Source organism: Coffea arabica, chromosome 2c (genome assembly GCF_036785885.1).
Source record: "Coffea arabica cultivar ET-39 chromosome 2c, Coffea Arabica ET-39 HiFi, whole genome shotgun sequence".
Lineage (NCBI taxonomy): Eukaryota > Viridiplantae > Streptophyta > Magnoliopsida > Gentianales > Rubiaceae > Coffea > Coffea arabica.
The window spans coordinates 33,410,150-33,432,862 of record NC_092312.1 but is presented as its reverse complement, the minus strand read 5'-3'; the positions used below and the strand labels follow the sequence as shown (position 1 = coordinate 33,432,862).

The following is a 22,713-nucleotide window of genomic DNA, read 5'->3' as shown; positions in this document are numbered from 1 at the left end:
TTGGGGGATTGGAGTTCTTGGAATTTTGGAGTAGTTCTAACTTGTCTGTTACTTAATTTTATGCATATTTTATTACCACAAAAAGAAAGAAAAAAAAACACATGCACATTAACAATCTATATGTATATGTATTGTAGGAAGGGTTTTTAGACTAGTTAAATCAGAATGTTCCTAACTCCTCTTCTTTTTTTCTTTTTTTTTAATAGAATTTTGAATCTTTTAATCGTTATATATCCTTTCGTATTTTTTGAATTTAAAAAGCAAGAAATAGTTCCACTTAAATAGGAATTTGATTTGAAATCTATTAATGTGATGGTAAATAAAAAAGAATCATGAGCAAACCTATTAAAAGTAAAAAAAAAAAAAAAGTACATAACAATATTTTATCCTTTAACTTAATAACCTATTAATAATCATGAGCAAATTATATAGAAAATAAAAAGAAAATAATATTCATTCGTCATGGATTTAAAAAAAAATCAAGAGCAGTGTCATTCATGTATCCTAAATTATGAAATCACTAAATAAAAAATAAATCACTGCTAGCCTTTCAACATGAAAACTTTTATTTGAAATCTCTATTTTTGATAAAAAAAAAATAATAGTAAAAGCAAAATCAAATCTGTAGTACTAGTACCCTGCATCCATAAAGGAAGAGGAAAGGAATGGTTTAAAAGTTTGGGTGCTTGGGCTGTTGAGTAATTTGGGTTAACCATTTTGGACCAGTGGATTTTGATCCAAAAATTACTTGGGCAAGCTCTTAGACTTAGATCGTCACAGTTGGTATTAGAGCGAATCTCACATAATTTTTGTGCGGGGTGAGCTTGGACCGGTGGTTTACGTCGGGCGAGAGCCACCTCTAGAACCCATACGAGCCATCTCTAGAATCAAAACATAACCAAGTGGACAGTTTGAATTCTGACCGGATGCAAAGTCCTAAAGGTGGAGAGAATGTAGTATCCCACACCATAGAAAATGAATGGTTTTAAGAGTGTAGGTGTTTGGACTATTGAGTAACTTGGGTTAATCATTTTGGACCAGTGGATTCGATCCAAAAATTACTTGGACCAACCCTTGGACTCGAGTCGTTACAAAATCTACCAAAAAAAAAAAAATAACAATGCAAGTTTAAAGAAAAGATATAGAACTTTTGACCCTAAACTATATATCTATTTACTTTGTATATGTTTGATCCAAATTTCACCCTAATTAAATTTGAATAAAAGTGCAAAACCCAAATGCTAAGAATAGTCTTGGGTATTATTGATTATTTTATGTATTCTTATTGTTTTCTTCACATGTAACTATGTACTTGCTATATTATTTTTATTTATTTTTTTAGTAGTTGAGGGTATTGTAAGATATTATCAGTTTTTCATTTGCATTTTTAAATGCCAATAGTTGCAACCATTGTGATCAATTTTTAGTTTTATATGATTTTCATATTATGGGAGGTAAAGTTAAATATATTGTAAAAATGTTAAACCAAATTGCAAGTTATGGAATTCTTTGTGCTTCAAATTTTAACTCTTCAATTTGGATCGAGCTAGAGATTCAACTACAATATTTTTCCTTCGAAAATTTGAAACCATTTAATTCAAATTTAATATGAAAAACAACTAAATTTGGTGTTTTTATACTGTTTGTATTGAGTTTTCATTTTTATATTTTACTAGCCAAATTCTCTTTATAACAATGTAACATTTACAATATGTTAAGTTGTGTTTTGAATAAATAATAGAGAAATTAGGACCTCAGACCAATAAAGATGGGACATTATTTCCCATCGATTACAATTACTGCTATTTAAAAAAGAAATTTCCAACACACACATGGCACATTATATACCCATGTATGTATGTAATTCTCATAAGCATATAACAGAAAATTATAAATTTTTATATTAAAATTAAGAAAGTCCATTTTGTGCTTCCAAAATAAACCTTTTTTAACATGCTAAGCATATACTCCTTTGATTTTTTTTGCCTTTTCATACACTTTATCCTATATTCTAATATATAAGAATATATATATATATATTATTTTCAATTGAAATATAAACCCCCTATATTATAATATAAGTATATATATTAGTATTGCTTTAAATTGAAATATAAACTTGTGCATAGCACGGATCAGAATGCTAGTTCGTTTAGTACTTAGAGACTGGCGGGAGTGAGAAATAGAGATAGTGCCATTCGGTGTAATTAGAGATTTTTTTTTTTGCAAGACTAATTTGTCAAAAACATAGGATCGAAAGACATAATTTACATTCAATCCCGTAATCCGTGGCCATTTTGGCAGCACACTGACATAAACTTTCAAAGGGCTACCGAGGTGATAGGATTCAGAAAACATCATTATTGACATTTCACCACATAATCCATAGCCATTTTGGAAGCATTACTTGCATTAACTTTCAAAAGGCTACCAAAGTGAACAACTGCTAGGCAAGCAGACAATTACAAGATAACATAACGATTGCATTAGATAATATTGGGATGAGATCCTTTCCATTACTCCTCTCTATTTATCTAGTTATTTTTTTTTTATATTTGTGCAATTAAATTTTTTCACAATGATTTGTTTGTGTCAATAATTTTATTTCCACAAGTAGATCAACATACACAAAAAATCAAGCTCATTTTATAAATATTTTCCCATTTAATTTGCACAAAATATTTTGATCGTACAAGGTAGGTCAAAATTATGATGGAAGTTGTAAAGTTTAAAGTTTAAAGTTTAAAATTTAATAATTTTAATTTTAATTTTTGTATATACTTTAAACAACTAGAGAAATATAATATGGATGGTTTTGATTTTTAAAAATAATATTATAATTATGTTTATTAAGATATAATGGAGACAAAATCCTCTTAAGGAGTCTAACTTGATAATTACTGAATAACTAACCAAACCACCAATAAAAAGAAAAAACACTACTCAACCCACCAACAACATATACCTTACAATCCAACAATAAGGTTCCAAAATGCTACTTTCAGCTAGCCAACCACAAGCAAAACAAAAAAATTCCAGTTCTATTTCCAGCAAAACAGAACAGTCAATCGCACAAAATCATAGAACCCAAGGGCCTAAGGCCACTCATACATGAAATACTAGCTCAACATGCTCCCTCGATCCCAACAAGGCAGGCAGTACCCTTCTCCACATGGTACCAAAATGGTTGCCAAGAGAAACTTACGAGAACAAGTGTGTTTGGACAGTGAGTTATTTCCTCAAATATATTTGCTTACATCATCATTACAATTTTCAATACAGCTTTTTACCTTCCCAATTACCTTTTTATCTCACATACATCATATCACAAAAAGTGTTACAGTAAAAATATTTCAAATAACCCACTATCCAAACACAGAAACCCACTATCCAAACATAGAAACTATGGATCTAGTGGGTGAAAATCTAGCAAATTGGGGTGAGCATGGCCAACATGGTTGAGCCCCGGGAGAGTCCGAAGCTCTAGAGAAGAAATACAGATGCTAACCAACTTGATGGAATGAATCATAAGCAGTAGTGGAGCTAGGATCTGTGGACTGTAGTTGGGGAGGGGGGAAGGGGGCAATGTAGAGTTAATGTATGCTCTTATACATTAAATTTTCAGTATGGATGATTGGATACTCTTATACTTAAATTATTGTTTTAGATTTATAATTAACACCATAGTTATATTTAAACTAAAAAAGGATAATTCTTTCTATAAAGCAAATCTTTTCTAATTAAAAAGGATAAATTTTTTTCTAAAAAAGATAAGCAGATATAGAAAGTCGAGTTGTTGAAATCTATTAAACTGTAAATATCTTTGGATTTCCTCCATTTTTTAATTTGAACCAAAGCTAGAAGATTTAGGGATTATGAAATGATATCTTTGAATTTCCTCCATTTTAATTAAATTTGAACCAAAGGTAGAAGATTTGGGAGTTATCAAATGATATACATAATGCAATACAGTCAGAACATAGTATTTTAGGAAGAAAAGATACTTTACGAGTGAGTATAAACTTATAAATCGATTTCTATCCTCTCCTTTTTCTAATTTAGTCATTTTTAGTCTATCTTATCAGATACTAAGATGGTTAGAACTCTTTATACTTTTAGCATATAATTAACAAATATTTAAAATTTTTTTGGGCTAAACAAGTGTTTTACATTTTTTTGTCACTCAAATAGATTTATTTATTTTGCTAAATTTTATCAAAAATTTTGTCGTTGTATCATAAATATATACGCTTTCAATCACATTTTTATATTTTCAACAACAGTTTTACTTCACATACATCGAAGCATAAAAATGTACTATAGCATTATTTAAATTTTTTTTTCCAAATAATCTTCTAGCTAAATAAACCCCCTAAAACAGGACGGAAATGACAGTTGGGTCAAAATGATTCATTTTAAATATGTGACAGCCCAAAATACATTATTTGAAATGTGGAGGACTTACAAAGGATAACAAGAAGACATAAAGGTTCTATTTTTGCTATTTTCACTTGTTCGAATTTCTGCAAATCCAAATAACTTTTGCAAATTGCCACTCTCAATCACTCGAAATCTCTAAATTCATTTTTCTCCTCCTTTCAAACTTCAAATGGTAGTAAATGAAATCCATGCTCTCTCTTTTTTCCCCCTCTCCTGCTAATTTGCTTGCATTTACGTTCTTAGATGACTGTAATTTTGGTTGCGTTGGAAATTTTGTGGTCAACTTTTCGTAGTTGATAGAGGATGAAACTTTTTGTGTGTGCTTGTAATCTGTTTGTGAAAATGCCTGAATGAAATGGAGGTATCAGTTAAGGCTTTATTCAGATTAAAAATCTATATCTTGTTTCACATATATCGTAAAACATGAAATATACGGTATTACTGTACCTCCATTTTCCATTTTAGGAATTATGGCCTATGAATGTGTTAGCAGACGTTTTGGAGCATCTTGATAAGAGTAGTGTTTTCTGTATGCAGGGGTTTTCTTAAGCTGATTGATGGACTAAAGTCTTAAAACTTTTGGGCTATAAGAGAGTTTTCTATGAGTGCTTTATTGGTAATCTCAGAGGTAAGTTCGAGTTTTCTATGAGTGCTTTATTGGTAATCTCAGAGGTAAGTTCGAGTTTTCTATGAGTGCTTTATTGGTAATCTCAGAGGTAAGTTCTTGATATGTTTGCAAAATGAGAATCTGTATTGTCTACCCAAAACTGCAATGCACTGTGCCTCTTCAGTTTGCTCGTCCTTTGTTGGTTCAGTTAATTCCCCTCATTATTTTCATAGGTGATATTTTCTTTTTTTTATTTTATTTTATTTTTACATCTTAGTTCTTCATATACGTCTAAGCTGAAGATTATGAATTGTAGAAGGTTATCCATTTCTTGTTCCTGCAAGTTTTCAGTACCTTAAAAATTCATGTGTTCTCTCTCTCTCTCTCTCTCTTACTGTTTTTGTGGTTGTATGTGCTCTTTGAGACTCAGAAGACGGATTTTTATGAATGATCTTGTAACTTGAAAATTCAAGCTGTCCCAATATTGGCCACCGGCATTGCTGCTGGTTTTTGACCAAAACTGGTCGACAATTGGAATCTTAAAAATGTAAAGTCGAGTTTTATGAATGTATGTACTTCATGTGGTATATACTAAATGTTGTACTTATCAAATTTGTATTTGTCTATTGGTATCTAAAACTCGTCTCATGTTGTATAACCCATTGCGAACCAAATAGATGCAAATGGCTCTGGTTGACAATGGTTCCTACTCCAAATCCATTTGGAAGCATTGCTCACCAACAACTGACCACTTATTTGGAAACATCTGGTTGTTTTCATCTTGATTTGATTCACTTATTTTTCTTCATCTTACTGTATGTTCAGGTGATCGTGATCAGGGAGTTTCAAGATGATCTCTTCAAGCCTTTGTCCTCAATTTGTCTGGGTTTGACTGTCTGCCCTGAATGATTAGATGTGATGCTAATTGGGTGATGCTGATGGGTGATGGATGAAGTTATCACTAGTAGTACTACTATCATAGTCGTTTTATTCACCTCATGAGAAGAAGAGGCAAGAGTATATTTCAATGGCACTACTTTTGAATTTGGGCCGATCCTTTTCAATGCAGATGAACATTTTTCTCCCCAAACTCTTGCCTACTTATTCTTTTTCTTCATTTTCTGACTCTGAACAGCGGCTACCACCACCACCGCAAGTATGGCACTTGGAGACTGAGCCCAAACCCATACTTCCAACAATTGAACCATCAAAAAATGCTGATTTAATATCCCAAATCATTCTCCAACACCACAACCCTTTCCACGCCACAGAATCCTCTTTCCAGCTCAATGGAATCACTCTCACAACCTCCTTAGTCCACCAAATTCTCCTTCGCCTTCATCACTCTTCAAAAGTTGCCCTTGCCTTTTTCCAATATTGTCAGTTCCACCATCCTTCCTATTGCCATGACACCACCGCTTTCAACCTCCTTGTGGATAGTCTCTGCAAAGTCCGCCAGTTTGACGTTGCTTGGCAACTCATTGTCCAGATGGACCAGGAAAGCAACAATCGTAGGCCTAATTTTACCACATTTTATATCCTGATTAGAAGGTTGATTTCTGCTGGTCTCACACGGCAGGCTATTCGGGCATTCGATGAAATGCATATTTTTATAGACGAAGAAAATGGGTTGGAAAATAGTGGAAGTTTTTCACAGTTCCGGTTTTGTTTTCTTCTTGATACTCTTTGTAAATATGGGTATGTTAAGGTAGCTAGTGAGTTGTTTAATAAAGAGAAGTGGAGGCTTGAGTTGAATGCGAAGATTTACACAATTTTGATATATGGGTGGTTTAAGGTGAAGAAAATCGAAATGGCTGAGAAGTTTTTTAAGGAGATGGTGCAGAAGGGAATTGAGCCAAATGTGGTAACTTATAATGTGATGTTAAATGGGATCTGTAGGAAGGCGAGTTTGCACCCGGATGAACGGTTTGAGAAGGTGATAAGGGATGCGGAGAAGGTGTTTGTGGAAATGCGTGATAGAGGTGTAGAGCCTGATGTTACGAGTTATTCCATTTTGCTTCATGTTTATAGTAGAGCACATAAACCTGTATTATCGCTTGAGAAGTTGAAGATGATGAAGGACAGAGGGATTTGCCCTAATGTGGCAACATATACCTCAGTTGTTAAATGTCTTTGTTCTTGTGGAAGAATAGAGGATGCTGAGGTGTTGTTGGATGAGATGGTGTCAAATGGGGTTAATCCTGCAACTGCAACTTACAATTGCTTTTTTAAGGAGTATAGAGGGAGGAAAGATACAGAAGGAGCCATGAGGTTGTACAGAAAAATGAAGGAAGATGGTTCTTTCTGTTCACCAAGCATACATACTTATAACATGCTGTTGGGGATGTTCACGAAGGTAAATAAGATGGGACTTGCAATGGAGATTTGGGAGGATATGAAGGCTAGCAGGATTGGACCAGACTTGGACTCATATACATTGTTAATTCATGGATTGTGTGCGAGAAGGAATTGGAGGGTGGCTTGTGAGCTTTTCATGGAGATGATAGAGAAAGGATATCTTCCACAGAAGATCACCTTTCAGACGCTGTATAAAGGCTTAATTCAATCTGATATGTTGAGAACTTGGAGAAGGTTGAAAAAGAAACTCGAGGAAGAATCAATAACATTTGGTTCAGAATTTGAAACTTTGCACCTCAAGCCTTATAGAAGGTGACAAGTTTACCAAAAGTTTTTGTGAGGTAACCTCAAGACATTATGTATTCACATTTATGCTTAAGTTAAACAAAAATTATGATATTGATGATATTTGTTAATATTCAACAAAGAAATCAACTTCTACAGTATAGATGCTGCTTATGGAGAAAAGATAGGTTATTATTATTATTATTATTATTACTCCTCACACACACACACACACACACTCTCTCTCTCTCTGTGTCTTGTCTGTTCCTTAGGCGGCGATGGTTTTAGTTAAGAAAGTTTGGAAAGAATAGCACTTGTTTATAAGTGTAAATGAATGCACATCTGTGGTGAAGAAATAAGACAATAAACAAGCAAACATGGTAAACTGGAACAGGTAGTCTGATAGGAATTGCGCCAAATGTTGTTTTCAATAAAAGCTCATGGCTGGCCATTGCAAGGCCTTCTGAGGCTTTGAAGGAACTGGAAATTTATGCAAAACAAACTCTTTTCATCAGATAATGATTATGTGATGTAATAACATGTCTAGTCACCTGTAGGATTACCCTAGTTATGGTCCCTGAATGAAAGTTCCATACTAGTAAGCTGAAGTCCAAACACAAATCAGGCAAATAATTAGCTCTTTGAAGTGAAAGGCACAAGATGAGTGAACTCCAGGTGGCTCTGTATAAATTTTTTTAAGTCCAAATTGTTCCATAATACTGGGACTTTGATAGTGTCAAAAGGGGAACATACCCCTCACTGGACAACATTAAATTTCAAAATGAATCCCGACCATTTGAAGTATGTGAGATTTGTTAGAGCTGTGGATAACATTCTCTCTGTTTAATGCCAAATGCTGGACAACTTCACAATGATTTTATGGGCTAGGGTTAAAAATGGAAAATGATAATCTGAAGATGGAGATCATTAACTTAAATAGTAAATCAAGGACAAAATACAAAACAACACAAAACAAACAATGAAAGCTATGTTAGTTTGAAAGTTCTCCAAAACCAAACACTCATCTCTCTGTGTGTCTCCCTCTTCCTCTCCCTCTTCCCCTATTTGTTTATTTACTATAATTAACCCACAGAACACAGTATGGGCTGTACCAGGGTGAATATAGTGGAGTGAAAGGAATTTGAGTTGAAGGTGTTTGATGAAAGGGCTCAAAGAAATAATATTGATGCAGGATGTGACAGGGGTCCAAAGAACTTTCTGTGATACCGTTTTCTCAAGGCTTCGATTGTGCGTTTTAAAATACTCAAAGATGCTTGAGGTGGCTCAGTTCCATTATTGCTAAGGGTCTTGCTGGTAATAGAGGTATCCGTTTATGTGTTATAAGTTTTCAACTAATAATTTGAATGGTTCAATTTCTATATTTTATAGTGTTGTGAATGTTGCACAACTTTCTCATGGTGATTTTCTCCAAGAAAGAAACTTAAGCAGGTGATACCTTAGTCATTTTTGGTTCTATCAAGTATTTTAAGTGTAAAGTAAAATGTTGCATGGGCTTTTCCCGAGAAGTGCAAGGTTTTGGTTCACAATCTTGTCCATAAGCAATTTGAATGAGTCAATGAACTATGTTGAAAGTAAAACATACTGATTACGAAAAATCTTTGTTGACCAGCAAAAAGATTATCCAAGTCAGCATATACATCAAAGTTCACCCAATAAGGATATCAAATACAAAAATACTGCAGTGCCATTACTCTTGACTTCATTGAGATATCTATAATTATCTGTAATGATTATATCGAATTTTCTTTAATCTATAAGCTGCATGATTGGAATCTGTAATATTGTCACTCCACCTTTTTGTAATTGGCACTTCAATTACTTCACGATCATTTGTCAAAGTTAAAAAGTGTATGGAGTGAGAGTTAGAAAAATAGAGTGCCAATATCTATACCCAAATGTATATGCAGGTTTGTACAAATTATGTCAACTGGTAACCAGTTCTTATAATTCAATACTCAGTTTAAATAAGTCAAATTCTTCCACCACATTAATGCCAGTGGCAAACAAACGATTTTTAACCAGTTAATTCAATTGACCAAGACAAAACTCGTACTTCATGTCCTTTTTTTTTTGGGGGAGGGCCGGGGGAGGGGGGGTGGAGGGGGAGAGAGGAGTGGAATCTGTCTCTGAATGATTTTTGCTCTGCCGAAATATACTAACCCCATATTGAGGTGAAGTTTTTTGGATGTCGTAAGTAGGTTATGCCTGAATCTTGCTAGAGCTAAATTCTCAATTTTGCTATATTAAGTAGTAGTGGGGTGAGTTCTTAGAACTAATTGTTTTTGCATTTTGGGCTAATCAAGTATAAGAAAATGGTTGGCCCTGTGGATTTGGGGAAGTATGGTTTAATAGTTCATGCAAGTCTGAAAGCCTGAATCTTGCTAGAACTGAATTCTCAACTTTGCTGTATTAGGTAGTAGTGGGGTGAGTTCTTAGAACAAATTGTTTTTGCATTTCAGACTAATCAAGAATTCTAAGAGAAAAGTTGGACTAGTGGATTTCACAGGGGAAGCATGGTTTAATAGTTCATGAAAGTCTGAAGAGTAATTTGCCCGTGTCATGAAGAGAGAGGGAGTATTTTGGTTGATATGTTCTAATCAAGATGGACAACAGCACCTGTTAAGCCAAATGATTGAAAATGTCTGATAATGTGTTGATAGTATACAGATATTCTACCTTATTTGGTTTGGAAGTAAATGATAAGAATCTTTATTAAATGTGGAATAAATAATGCTTATCTTTATTAATAGCGGAAGAGATAATGTCGGAAGATTTGCTTATGTCTATTGGTGAGAAATTGAAAGCTTTCTGGTCAAGACATTTTGCCATGGAGTTGAAGAACATCTCACTTGTAACTTCTTTGAGAGTGAACGCTGGAGAAACTGGTAGCTTCATATGACAATCTACTGTGCTAAGATGAAAATAAGCAGCAGAGTTAAACATCAAAGGAACACTTGTATGTTCCTGTCCTGCTTCTATCACAGTATGCCAACTGAAGCAACAATCTGTTAAGACATCCTTGAGACCTTTTCTAAATCCTTCGCAGCTTCAGCAGCTGCAAATGATTTAGTTTCTGCCTCAGCCATCGTATGCAACGCGTAAAGTTGCTTGTTCAACTATATATCCACATTCTTATCCTGCAGGCTTCATATTTTTTCACTTTTGGAACAGGTTTCAACCCTGGAGGGTACCTTCTAGATTCTGCAATTGCTTTGAGCTTTTGCCAGGAATGGCAACACGCAAACGAGCAATCCCTCTTCTAATTCTGCTTTTTAGGCATAAAACAACTGTTGTGCATATCCATTAGTCTGTTGTGAGATCAAGAGGCATGGAAGGCTTGGGACTCATTAAAATGGACCTTTCTCTTTCATTTGTCTGCCGATTCAGCTGACCATACGAAGTACCTACCTCACTTAGTATCTTCAACGAAATTTTCTCCATATATCCATGTAATGCTGTTCATTATGCCTAAGACAACACTACATATCAGTGCCAAAATTCAGTTTTCTATGGTTAGCTTATGGAAATTCGTCCTTAGATGCATTTGAAATCTGTATTTAACTGATAATCAAAACTCTGATTGCGAAACCATTTGACCTAGTCATCACACTGTTAGGCATCAACTGAAAGCAATCTAAACTAACCACGGATTTTGCAATATAGACTAGGCAGTACAGGAAGATAAGCTAACTCAGAAGAGGAAATATGAATAATGAAATTGAATACGAGAAAACTCACGTCTTATAAAATTTCCACTAAAGTAAGATAACAAATCAGTAGATGATGTTAATAATCAATTAGCTCAATTTAGCAAGTTTTTCTAGTGTAACTAGCCTTCTGAACCTTGCACCTGTAAGCATTCTGAGATTTGTGGACCTCATGGCTCTGCTGCATACAATCATGACAAGAATGAAATTTACAAGTCTCTTTGTGACATTTTTCATGGCTAGTGGGATGGTTGTGCAAATGATGTTTTACTATCGTAGTCTTATCTTTTTTGGTTCTCCTCATATATGGTTTTTCTATGTGGAATTTAATTGTTCAAAGTAATGTTTTGTTCTGGTTTATTTGCATTTTTCTGAGTATCGAATAAGATTTTCTTCCACTGGAAAAGGATGGGAACCTTCTTTCTTTATCAATAATTTTACAATTTCAAACCTATTAATTACAAAACAAGAAAAAAAATCCAATTTCTTTCCAACTCTTAGGTCATCTGATTGAGAACCTTGCTTATTAAGCCAAAATTTAATAGGGTTTTATGATTGTTGGAGCTCTAAGCCAGAAATTCCCCCTTCAAAAGGCCATACTTTTTCATCTTTGACTGCTTTGAAATCTGTTCTTCATGCTTATCAGAGATATGGAATTCATTCTTTAGTTTACTCTAAATAACGACACTTAAATTCCTCAAATATTTGTTCTTATGTCAAATGACATTTTCATGATTTTTTTTTCACGACTGTTCTACAAGTTTGAACAGTTTTTTACTAATAAAGTTCTGAATTCTTTTATAAAGATTTAAACCTTGTAAACTTGGTTAGAAATTTGTACTCAGCTTTAAAATTCCTGCGCTCAGGTTATGATCAAGAACAAGACATAGCAAAAACTAGTCCCGTCTGAGCAGAGTTGTAACACCTTGAAGGGCATGCAAGCAAAGGAACAAGCCTTGGTGGATTGGATTTCATAATTGTGCGAGTGAATGATGTTTAGTGGCTTATTAGTTGTATTTGGGTTTACGGAATGGCTTATGTTGTACCTGAGATTCTCCTTTGAGGCATTTATATTATGCGGTCTGTGATTTCTCATGGATTAGTTTAAAGCTTCTGTTTATGGACCTGAATTTCAAAGCTTTATGATAAGAAAGGAGGAAAAAAGGAACTTGGGTCCGTTTGAAACCTGAGTTTTTTTTGGAAGTTTGTTTAAAACTTTACTGTAGTGCATTGTAGAAGTTTTTGAAAAAATTTTTTAAAATGAAAAATTTTTTTTCCTTTTCTTTTTTTTTCTTTCTCTTTCTCTTTCTTTTTCTTTCTCTTTCTTTCCTTTTTCTTTTCTTTCCTCTCTTCTTCTTCTTCTTCTTCTTCTTTTTCTTCCTTCTCCTCCCCCTTCCCCGTTTCCTCTGCCTCCCCAGCAGCCATGGTCCTACCAATTTTTTTTTCTTTCTTTTTCTCTTTCTTTCTTTCCTTTTTCTTTTCTTTCGTCTTTTCATCACCATCATCTTCTTCCTTCCCTCTCCCTCCACCTCTGCCTCGTTGAAGAACCAGCAGCCTGCACGTTCAATTTTTTTTTTCTCTTCCCTTCTTCTCTTTCTCTGCTCCCCTCTCCCCCTCTACTCCCCTTCACCCTTCCCCTCTCCCTCCCGAAGCCAGAGAACCAGTAGTGGAAGTTTTTTCAATTTTTTTTTTTTTTTTGCTTTTCTCTCCCCTTCTTCTCCATCTCCCTCTCCCTCTCCCCCCTTTGCCCAATTTGGTCGCGCGGCTGGCTGCGATCTGGTCGCGCGACCAGATCGCAGTTAGGGGAAGGGGGAGGGTGGCCAGGGAGGGAAGGGGAAGAAGAGGGGGAGAGAGGAGGGAAGGAGAGAGGGAAAGGGAGAAAGGAAGGGAAAAAAAAGGGAAGGAAGCGGCGGCGGAGGTGGTGGCCGGCGATGAAGGTGTGGTGGATCGGGGTGTGATAGGGTGTTAATTGTTAGTAATTTTATTATTAATTTTTCCCTTTATCCTTGCCAAATAATGTTTTAAATTAGTAATATTTACTTATATTTGGTATTTGGACCTATCTACAGGAAGGGAAACTAAAAAGTGCTAAAATGGGGGACCTGTTGGAGGGAATTGCTCCACACGTAAAAGGGTCCAAAAAGCCTCATAAAACTGGCCTACATGAAGCTACAGACGGATTGAATTTCTTTTGGCTGATTAGAAGGGTTGCTGACTAGGACTCTTACTAGCAAGAGGAAACACAAAGAAGAGGAAATTTGGCAGAGCCGCAGCTCTTGTACTCCTTTTTACCTTCAATTTCGTGGGGACCACGGAGGGAAGTGAGGCAATTTGTTTTAGATTAGGAGACAATTCTTTTCCTTGGGCCGCGGCTTTATCTTTGGGGAATTGGGAGTTTTTTTGGTGGTTCTTACTTTTTAGTTTTTTTCTTATTCAACTTCGGTGACAATGGCCGCAATGACCCATGCAATTTTGCATGGGATTTCCTCCATGAAGATGAACTAATTCATTTTTTCTAGTCGAGGAACAACGGAGGAGTTGGTTCTACTAAATTTGTGAGATCGAATTAGTTTTTATTTATTTCCATTATTCACTGGTATTTGTCTATCTTCTGCTTTATGTTCATATGGTTGTTTTATTATTCGATTATCCAGGGTCCGGATTCTAAATTAATTCAATAACCTGAAGCCAATTAGGGTAGTTAAATCCGTAATTGTTTAATTATTCTAAACTGGTGGCAACTGGCATGATTGGATTTGTGTCAGGGAGATAGACAGGCTAACTTAAAGAGACCCTCGTAGCGTGTTGATTGGTTAGAATTAGGCTCTTCTAATTATTCATGCAATTAGGGAATTGAACTTCTATGGTCGTACCTAGGGTTGTTTCCTGATTAGAGGAATAGTCAACGGTCGTACCTTGGCTATCGACAAAGTGAGGAAGAGTTGGTTGTTTATCGCGTGTATGACAACTATAACTAATTTATCAGATAGTAACTGGAATAATCCTTGCATCTGTGATCGAATTAAGTGAACCATCTCCGAAGTTGTCTCTTGGCTAGAGTTCGTCCATTATTATTTTCATTGTGATAATTAGTTATTTGAGTTGTAGTTATTTTATTTTATTTTAATTTATTCCAAGTAATTTAGTTACTCTCATTTTCCAAAAACCCCCCACACTTCGGACTCTAAAAGAAATAAATTGTCCCCAGTCCCTGTGGATTCGACCCTGCTTATCGCTATATGCAGAATTTGTATTTTATTTGAGCAGGTATTTATTATTGCACAGGTTCGGCCCTTGTCAATTTTTGGCGCCGTTGCCGGGGACTGGTGTCAGATTAATTTGTTTCTTTTTGAGTTCACCTTGTTTTCATTTTTAATTTATTTTTCTCTTATTTATTTATTTTTTATTTTTTTATGGCTGCTAACATTCCATATTTTGATGATAGACTGGATTTTGTTCCTGAATGGGGTTATGAGACTCATGTTTTTCCTAATGATCAATGGGCTGTTGCAAATTGTGAAACTTATTTTGACTCAGGTTATTCAACTGACACATGCACCGCATTTCAAGATAATCTAACTGCTCCAATTGATACTTTTGGAGATTTTCCATCTCGATTTCAAACGTGGTATGACCCTTATCCAAACAGGTATGATAAAGGATGGTGGGATAATTCCAATTTTAATTATGCGACGGGGCCAATGGATTTTCAACAGCAAGAGTCTCAGCAATCATCCTCCGTGTTAGGTATGTCTCTTGAAGAAATGATGGGATTACTAATTGCTAATACAAATCGATTTCATCAGGAGACACAAGCGAGCCGTCGCGACCTGGCGGATCAAATGCGTCAATTGACATCCAGGATAGAGCGATTAGCTTCTCACCTTGAAGAATTGCCCTCACAAACCAATATCAATCTTGAAGGAGATGAGGGTGCAATTATCCGGCCAAATGACATGGAACTGCAAGAGTTTCAAGGAAACGGATTTAAAGATGCAGTTGAAAAGGAAGTTGAAGTGCAAAAAATGAGACTCCAGGATCAACTCAATCAAGTGAATGAATCCAGTGAACAATCTCCAAATGCGGTGACATCCCCTCCACTCCTTCATCACTATTCTCCTGACTCTTACTCTTCAATTCCTGTTAATGAAATTGACTTTATTATACCAGAAAATTTTGAATTTCATGACAGGAATAAATTAAGAGTGGCGATGACAAGATATCTTGTACCAATAAATGCAAGTGAGGAAGGAGTGAATGGAGAATGCAAATTATCATCGACTTGTTTGGTGTCATCAACTAGTCCATGGAAAATCGTAACTCGTGTGCTCAAAGATTACTCCATCTATGAGGGTTACCAGGATCATATTGAAGATGAAACATTGAAGCGAGCCACAAGATTTTATCCCCCGTGAACAAGCATAGCATGTCTAGCCAAAGACATTAAAGAAAGGCGCTACTTGGGAGGCAACCCAAGACTATTTGTTTCAGTTTTCATGCATTTTTGAAGTTTTAGTTAAGTGTTAGTGTCAATTAATAGTTTGATGTTTGGTGGCAGGAAATTAGCAGTTAGACGTGCCCACGCCAGGTGGTCATGCCTGAGGGAAAGAAATTTTCGTGCAGGTTCTGAGGACTCTATAGCAGTTAAGCGTGCCTACGCCACGTGGTCACGCCTGAGGGGAAGAAATTTCGTGCAGGTTCTGAGGACTCTATAGCAGTTAGGCGTGCCTACGCCTAAACCAGAGGTTTCTTGAGTAAAAAAAAAAATAATAATAATAATTTAAAAATTTTTTATTATTACAAAAAAAAATTCAGCAATTTCCAATTGGGACGTTTTACATTAGCGTAAGTTTAAAAAAAAAAAAACAATTCCCCTTTTCTCTTTTCTTTTTCTTTCTTTCTTTCTTTTTCTTTTCTTTCTTTCCTTTCTTTCCCTTTTCTTCTTCTTCTTCCCCGCTGCCTGGCTTTTTCTTTTCTTTCTTTTCTTCTTCGGCCGACGCTCCTCCCTCGCGCGTCGCCGCCTCCCTCACTCACCTCCAACTCGCCGCGCCTCTCTCTTCCCACCGCGACAGCCGCGCGCCACCAGCTCCACCTTGTGCCACCCACTACCAGCGCACGGCCGTCTACCACCGAACGCCACCCCAGCTTGCGTCCATCGCCACCATCTCCAAGCTCCAGTTCTCCCATCTCTTTCGTATGCCGCTACCACCAACCCGCCGCCAGGAGCTTCCTCCGCACAACCCGTCAACGGCCGCTGCTGACCACCACACCTACGCAGCCCACCACCAGCTCGTGAGCTCTCATCTCCGCCAGCTCCACCCCAGCTCGTTACCACCTGTCAATTGTTGGCAGGTGGAGGTATTGCGATTCCTGCCTCAATTTGTCTTATTCTGAACCCTAAATTGCGAAATTTTGCACCTTTGCTTGGGCTTCTTGTTGGAAAATAGCGGGCAGTAATTTTGGGCATTTTCTGGTCTAATTTTGGGTAGAGTTGAGTTAAACTGCTGCGATATTTGGGGGTACTTTGGGAGTGAGTTGCCAATGGCTTCTGGTTTTAATTTTCGCTCATTTTTTTTGGCGCTGCTTGGGTGTTCGCATCTATTTTGTGCATTGGGTTGGTTACTTGCTTTATTTTCCCCCTATACACTCACCAGTGGTACTGGTGATGGTAGTTGTTTGACATCTGATAATCATGTATTCTGGACTGCCTAATTAAGCGAGTTGGGACTACTGGGCATTTGTGATTGAGTTCACCCTGTGATTGAGTGTTTGGATAAAGCAGGGGGTGATTTAGGCATTTTTTGGGGGAACTTTTTGAACAGATTTGGGTTTAATTGCTGCCAAAGTTGGGGTATTTTCTGCTATTTGTTGAAAAGCTAGCCTTTTGATTACTTTTTCCCTGCAACTCACCAGTGGTACTGGTTGAGATCTTTTGCCTATCGTTGTGGCTTGTATTTGAAGATACTTGCTTATTTTGAAGTCAAAGTTCTTGCATTTGAGTTGCTGCCATTGAATTTAATTCTTTCCTGTCTGTGCACCAGTGGTACTGGTTGCAGGGTTGCTTTCCATTTCTTAATCATCTGTGATGGACTGCCTATTTGATTCCATTGGTTGTTGCAATTGCCTTTTGCTGGGCTGCCAATTTGAAACCAGTTGTTGAGATCTTGGCTGAATTTGTGTCCAATTGCTGAAATTTGTTGCTTTGTTTAGTCACTCGCACTGCTCCTAGTTTGTTCGAGTGAAATTGGTTGGACGTCCCTTGCCCGTGGAGTTTAACTGTTACATTGTTTGGGGAGTATTTGGTTTTGTGATTTCAATTGCTAAGCTCATTGGAGCACTTGCAGAGATTTTGAGTTGCATGATTTCTGCATTGACTAATATTCGGACCACCATTGCTTATTGTTTGTAATAGCTGCTTTGTTGAGACTTTCGCCTAGTCCTTAGGTGCCTGAAGTTTCCATTTTCTTGATTGGGGTGGCCCTTTTTGGTTGCTTCATTATCTGTGCGAGGCACCAGTGGTACGGGTTGGGGTATTTTGATTGCATTTGTTCATTCTCCTTGGTTGGTTGCTTGATTGAAAGCTCAGAGCTTGTGACTAAGTTGTTATTGCTTAAAATCCTGACCTACTATTACTGGACTTGCTGAAATTTTAGGGGACATTTGTTGCGATTTTGGGTAGAATTGGGTTCATTTGTTGAGATTTGTTGTTTTGTTTAGACTCTATTACCGCTTCTAGTCTGTTTGATCGCCATATTCGTTGGAATTGACTGCGTTCAAGCACATTGTTGGACGTCCTCGGCCATTGATTGAAGCTGCTGCATTGTCTGGAAATTTGCTGGTTTGATGTCTCTGTTGCACTCAAGTTCGCCTGGATCAAGACGCACGTCGGAGCTCTCCTTCCCTCTACAATCTTTCGCTGCCACGCACTACCGTAGCACCATTTTCACTCCACCGTTCCCACCTATTCCATAGCCGCCCGAGACCTTCCACCACGTATTCAGGGAAGTGTAGTTGTCCTACTCGCTTTCTTTACTTTATGATCTCCATTGAGGACAATGTCGGATTTAGGTGTGGGGGGGAGAGCTGTGGTACAGCTGGTATTTCTGGTGTTCAGTTTTTAGTTTTTTTTCTTTTCCTTTATTTTCGTTGTTATTTGTTCTATTTTTTTCGTTTATTTTCTTTTTACTTGTATTAGCGATCAGCTCTTTTGTGACTACCAAGGTTTGATGATGGTTGTTGTCTCTGATTCTGATGTTGCCAAGTTTTAGTAATAAAAGGGTATCAAGTTAATGGGATTAAGTTCAGGAACATCATTCTGGTGAATATCAGTAATTGCTTGACTTTTCCAATTTTTTGTTAACTTTTCTAGGCATGGGGAATGATAGTTGGCATTTTTCATGTGAATTGGTCCAATCATTAATTTTAGTTCTTCATGTTTGGAAATTTGAGGCTGGCTGCTGTTATTTATGTGTTGTTTTTGGATATTGTGTTATTTGGTTATAAATAAGAGTTGACTGTACTCCGCTAGTAGTTACTACTGAGTAACCGGGGATCTTCACCTAAAGTGTTGATTTTCGCGTCAAAAGGTAGTAGTTGCTATGAGTGCGTGGTCCCGTAGCGATTGGAGCTGAGTAACCGGGCTCCTCCATCTGTCAAATGTTGGAGTTCGCGTCAAAAGGCTCTAAGGGCTATAGACTAAGTCTTTTGTTACCAAAAAAAAAAAAAAAAATATATATATATATATATATATATATATATATATATAAAATAAAGATTGTGTTAGTATATGAACAAGTCAGCTTGCCGGTTTGTGATTTTAATGTCGAGATTTTGATTAATAGTTGGACCATTTACTGATAAATGTGAGCAACCATTCCTTTTTCTTAGATTAGTTTACTTTAAATTGGAGGAGTTGGTGGTTGAGAAGCTAACCGGAGTGGTCTTTCTTGGATCTTAACTGTGATGCGTGATATATGTTTTTCTGGGTATCTTGGCAATACGGTAGTTAGAGCGATAGCCATTGTCAAAATTTTGGTGTTCAATTGCTGCTCTCATGCTTGAGGGCAAGCATGATTTAGGTGTGGGGGGAATTGATAGGGTGTTAATTGTTAGTAATTTTATTATTAATTTTTCCCTTTATCCTTGCCAAATAATGTTTTAAATTAGTAATATTTACTTATATTTGGTATTTGGACCTATCTACAGGAAGGGAAACTAAAAAGTGCTAAAATGGGGGACCTGTTGGAGGGAATTGCTCCACACGTAAAAGGGTCCAAAAAGCCTCATAAAACTGGCCTACATGAAGCTACAGACGGATTGAATTTCTTTTGGCTGATTAGAAGGGTTGCTGACTAGGACTCTTACTAGCAAGAGGAAACACAAAGAAGAGGAAATTTGGCAGAGCCGCAGCTCTTGTACTCCTTTTTACCTTCAATTTCGTGGGGACCACGGAGGGAAGTGAGGCAATTTGTTTTAGATTAGGAGACAATTCTTTTCCTTGGGCCGCGGCTTTATCTTTGGGGAATTGGGAGTTTTTTTGGTGGTTCTTACTTTTTAGTTTTTTTCTTATTCAACTTCGGTGACAATGGCCGCAATGACCCATGCAATTTTGCATGGGATTTCCTCCATGAAGATGAACTAATTCATTTTTTCTAGTCGAGGAACAACGGAGGAGTTGGTTCTACTAAATTTGTGAGATCGAATTAGTTTTTATTTATTTCCATTATTCACTGGTATTTGTCTATCTTCTGCTTTATGTTCATATGGTTGTTTTATTATTCGATTATCCAGGGTCCGGATTCTAAATTAATTCAATAACCTGAAGCCAATTAGGGTAGTTAAATCCGTAATTGTTTAATTATTCTAAACTGGTGGCAACTGGCATGATTGGATTTGTGTCAGGGAGATAGACAGGCTAACTTAAAGAGACCCTCGTAGCGTGTTGATTGGTTAGAATTAGGCTCTTCTAATTATTCATGCAATTAGGGAATTGAACTTCTATGGTCGTACCTAGGGTTGTTTCCTGATTAGAGAAATAGTCAACGGTCGTACCTTGGCTATCGACAAAGTGAGGAAGAGTTGGTTGTTTATCGCGTGTATGACAACTATAACTAATTTATCAGATAGTAACTGGAATAATCCTTGCATCTGTGATCGAATTAAGTGAATCATCTCTGAAGTTGTCTCTTGGCTAGAGTTCGTCCATTATTATTTTCATTGTGATAATTAGTTATTTGAGTTGTAGTTATTATATTTTATTTTAATTTATTCCAAGTAATTTAGTTACTCTCATTTTCCAAAAACCCCCCACACTTCGGACTCTAAAAGAAATAAATTATCCCCAGTCCCTGTGGATTCAACCCTGCTTATCGCTATATGCAGAATTTGTATTTTATTTGAGCAGGTATTTATTATTGCACAGGTTCGGCCCCTGTCAGGGTGGGGGAGAAAGAAGAAGAAAAGAGGAAGTTTTTTGTGTATTAGATATTTTGAACTGTGCAGGTTAAAAAATTTGTTAAGTTTTTTTTTGATTTCTGTAGCTAAAGTTGTTAAAAAACTTGTAGCTAAAAAACTTGATCAAAAAACTCGGTTCCAATCTCGTGGCCTATTTTGCACCGAAACAAATCTTGCATTTTTTTAAAAAAATAATCCGTGAAATATGGTGGTGCTAAAAGTAAATGGGATAATTTTAGAAACCTCCCCTGAGAATTTTATCGATTTCACTAGCCTCCCTCCAAGTTTTGAAAATTATACTAACCTTCATTGAAGTTTATTATCTTGTAACATCTAGGTTTAACCAAAAATTAAAAGGTGATATTAGGATAGAGAAGATAATATGATTCCACCATTGTCTCTTATTTATTAAATTGTTTAATTAATTTAATACCAATCCAAACATAAAAGAAAATATTAGAATTTGTTGTTTATCATGAGGGATGAAATCACATATAATATCAAAAATAGTATATCATTTTATATACATCACTTAATGTAAGATCCAAAGTGCTCTTTTTAGTTACAAATCCATTATTAAACGCGATCAATAATAAATAATCAAAAAAATCTATAACCAATATATTACAAAGAGCTAGTTTTAAGACAATAATAATTTAGGCAACTAACCCTAACATGTTGACAAGAATATTTATGTGGTTAAAATTCAGCCTCATTGCAAATTTTTTGATTATTAGTTATTGAATATGTTTGATAATGAGTATGTAAGTGAAAAGAATAAGTTGGATCTTGCATTAAGTGGAAAAATATAAAATGATATACTATTTTTTTTGATATTATATGTGATTTGATCCCTAATGATAAACAACAAATTTTAGTATTTTTCTTTAATATGTGGGTTAGTATTAAATTAATTAAATAATATAGTAAATGACGGGCAATGATGGAATCATGTTATTTTTTCTCTCATAATATCACTTTTTAATTATTGATTGGGCCTAAATGTTACAAGCTAATAAATCTCAGAGGAGGTTAGTGTAATTTTTGAAATTTAGAGGGAGGCTTATGAAGTAGTTAGAAACCTCAAGGGAGGTTAGTGTAATTTTTAAAATTTGGAGGGAGCCCAGTGAAATCGCTTGAGGTTTCTGAAATTAAATTCGGAAGTTTTTGATGTGGAAGGTGCAGTTTAATTCGTTGGATGCAATTCAGCTGTATCTGAACGCGTTAATTCTAGGCACTTACGGTACGCAAACTGACTTCCTCCAAGGACATGAACAATCAAGTAATGATTCCATGGTACGAATACAAAATTCTTGAAGTTCAGTAAACATAGTAATAAATGCTCACTAAAGTTACAGTTTCAAACAATTCCATTTTTTTTTCTCGTTTTGTTTGCGCATAAGTTGGCCAAAACATTGTTGTTAGTTATCATTAACACGTTAAGCGTTAGAACTTCGGCGCCTTTATCTGCTATCAAACGTTTTACTGTTTCAAACTTTTGGATATGTAATATTAATCACTTTTCCATACATATGAATTAGACTATACATTACTTTCTCTATTAAAGAAACTTTAGCTGATCAGTGAGGCATCAGAGATATGCTCAAAGACTTTTGCTACATACGGGTTTCACATGTAAAAAGGAAGAACAATGGTCCTGCTCATGTTTTGGCTCATTTGTCTCTGACACTTGAGGGAAGCCATGTTTGGTTTGTAAATTTTCCAAAAGAGATTATGTATGCTGCAAATGCAGATTTACTTTAATGAAATTTAGTTTCATTTCAAAAAAAAAAAAAAAAGAAACTTTAGCTGATCACTGATCAGACAATTCATAGGGATGGC

At 35.9% G+C, this 22,713-nt stretch overlaps 1 protein-coding gene across 6 annotated transcripts; it reads left to right on the top strand.

Annotated features, from left to right (window-relative positions):
- Positions 1-4,412: 4,412 nt before the first annotated feature.
- LOC113732465 (pentatricopeptide repeat-containing protein At2g13420, mitochondrial) lies at positions 4,413-12,513 on the top strand. 6 transcript variants are annotated; one of them, XR_011839368.1, is made up of 5 exons: positions 4,413-4,489; positions 4,978-5,068; positions 5,873-7,746; positions 8,883-9,013; positions 12,285-12,513. XR_011839368.1 is itself a non-coding variant. In XM_027258238.2 (4 exons), the coding sequence occupies exon 3, from the start codon at positions 6,075-6,077 to the stop codon at positions 7,719-7,721; it is 1,647 nt and encodes a 548-aa protein (XP_027114039.2). In that variant the 5' UTR covers positions 4,480-4,612; positions 4,978-5,068; positions 5,873-6,074; the 3' UTR covers positions 7,722-7,746; positions 12,285-12,513. The 6 variants fall into 6 exon arrangements, 2 of the variants coding, with proteins under 2 accessions (XP_027114039.2, XP_027114038.2); XR_003458760.2 differs by having other exon boundaries at positions 4,480-4,612; XR_011839367.1 differs by lacking the exon at positions 4,413-4,489 and adding an exon at positions 4,637-4,801.
- The last annotated feature ends 10,200 nt before the right edge of the window (positions 12,514-22,713 follow it).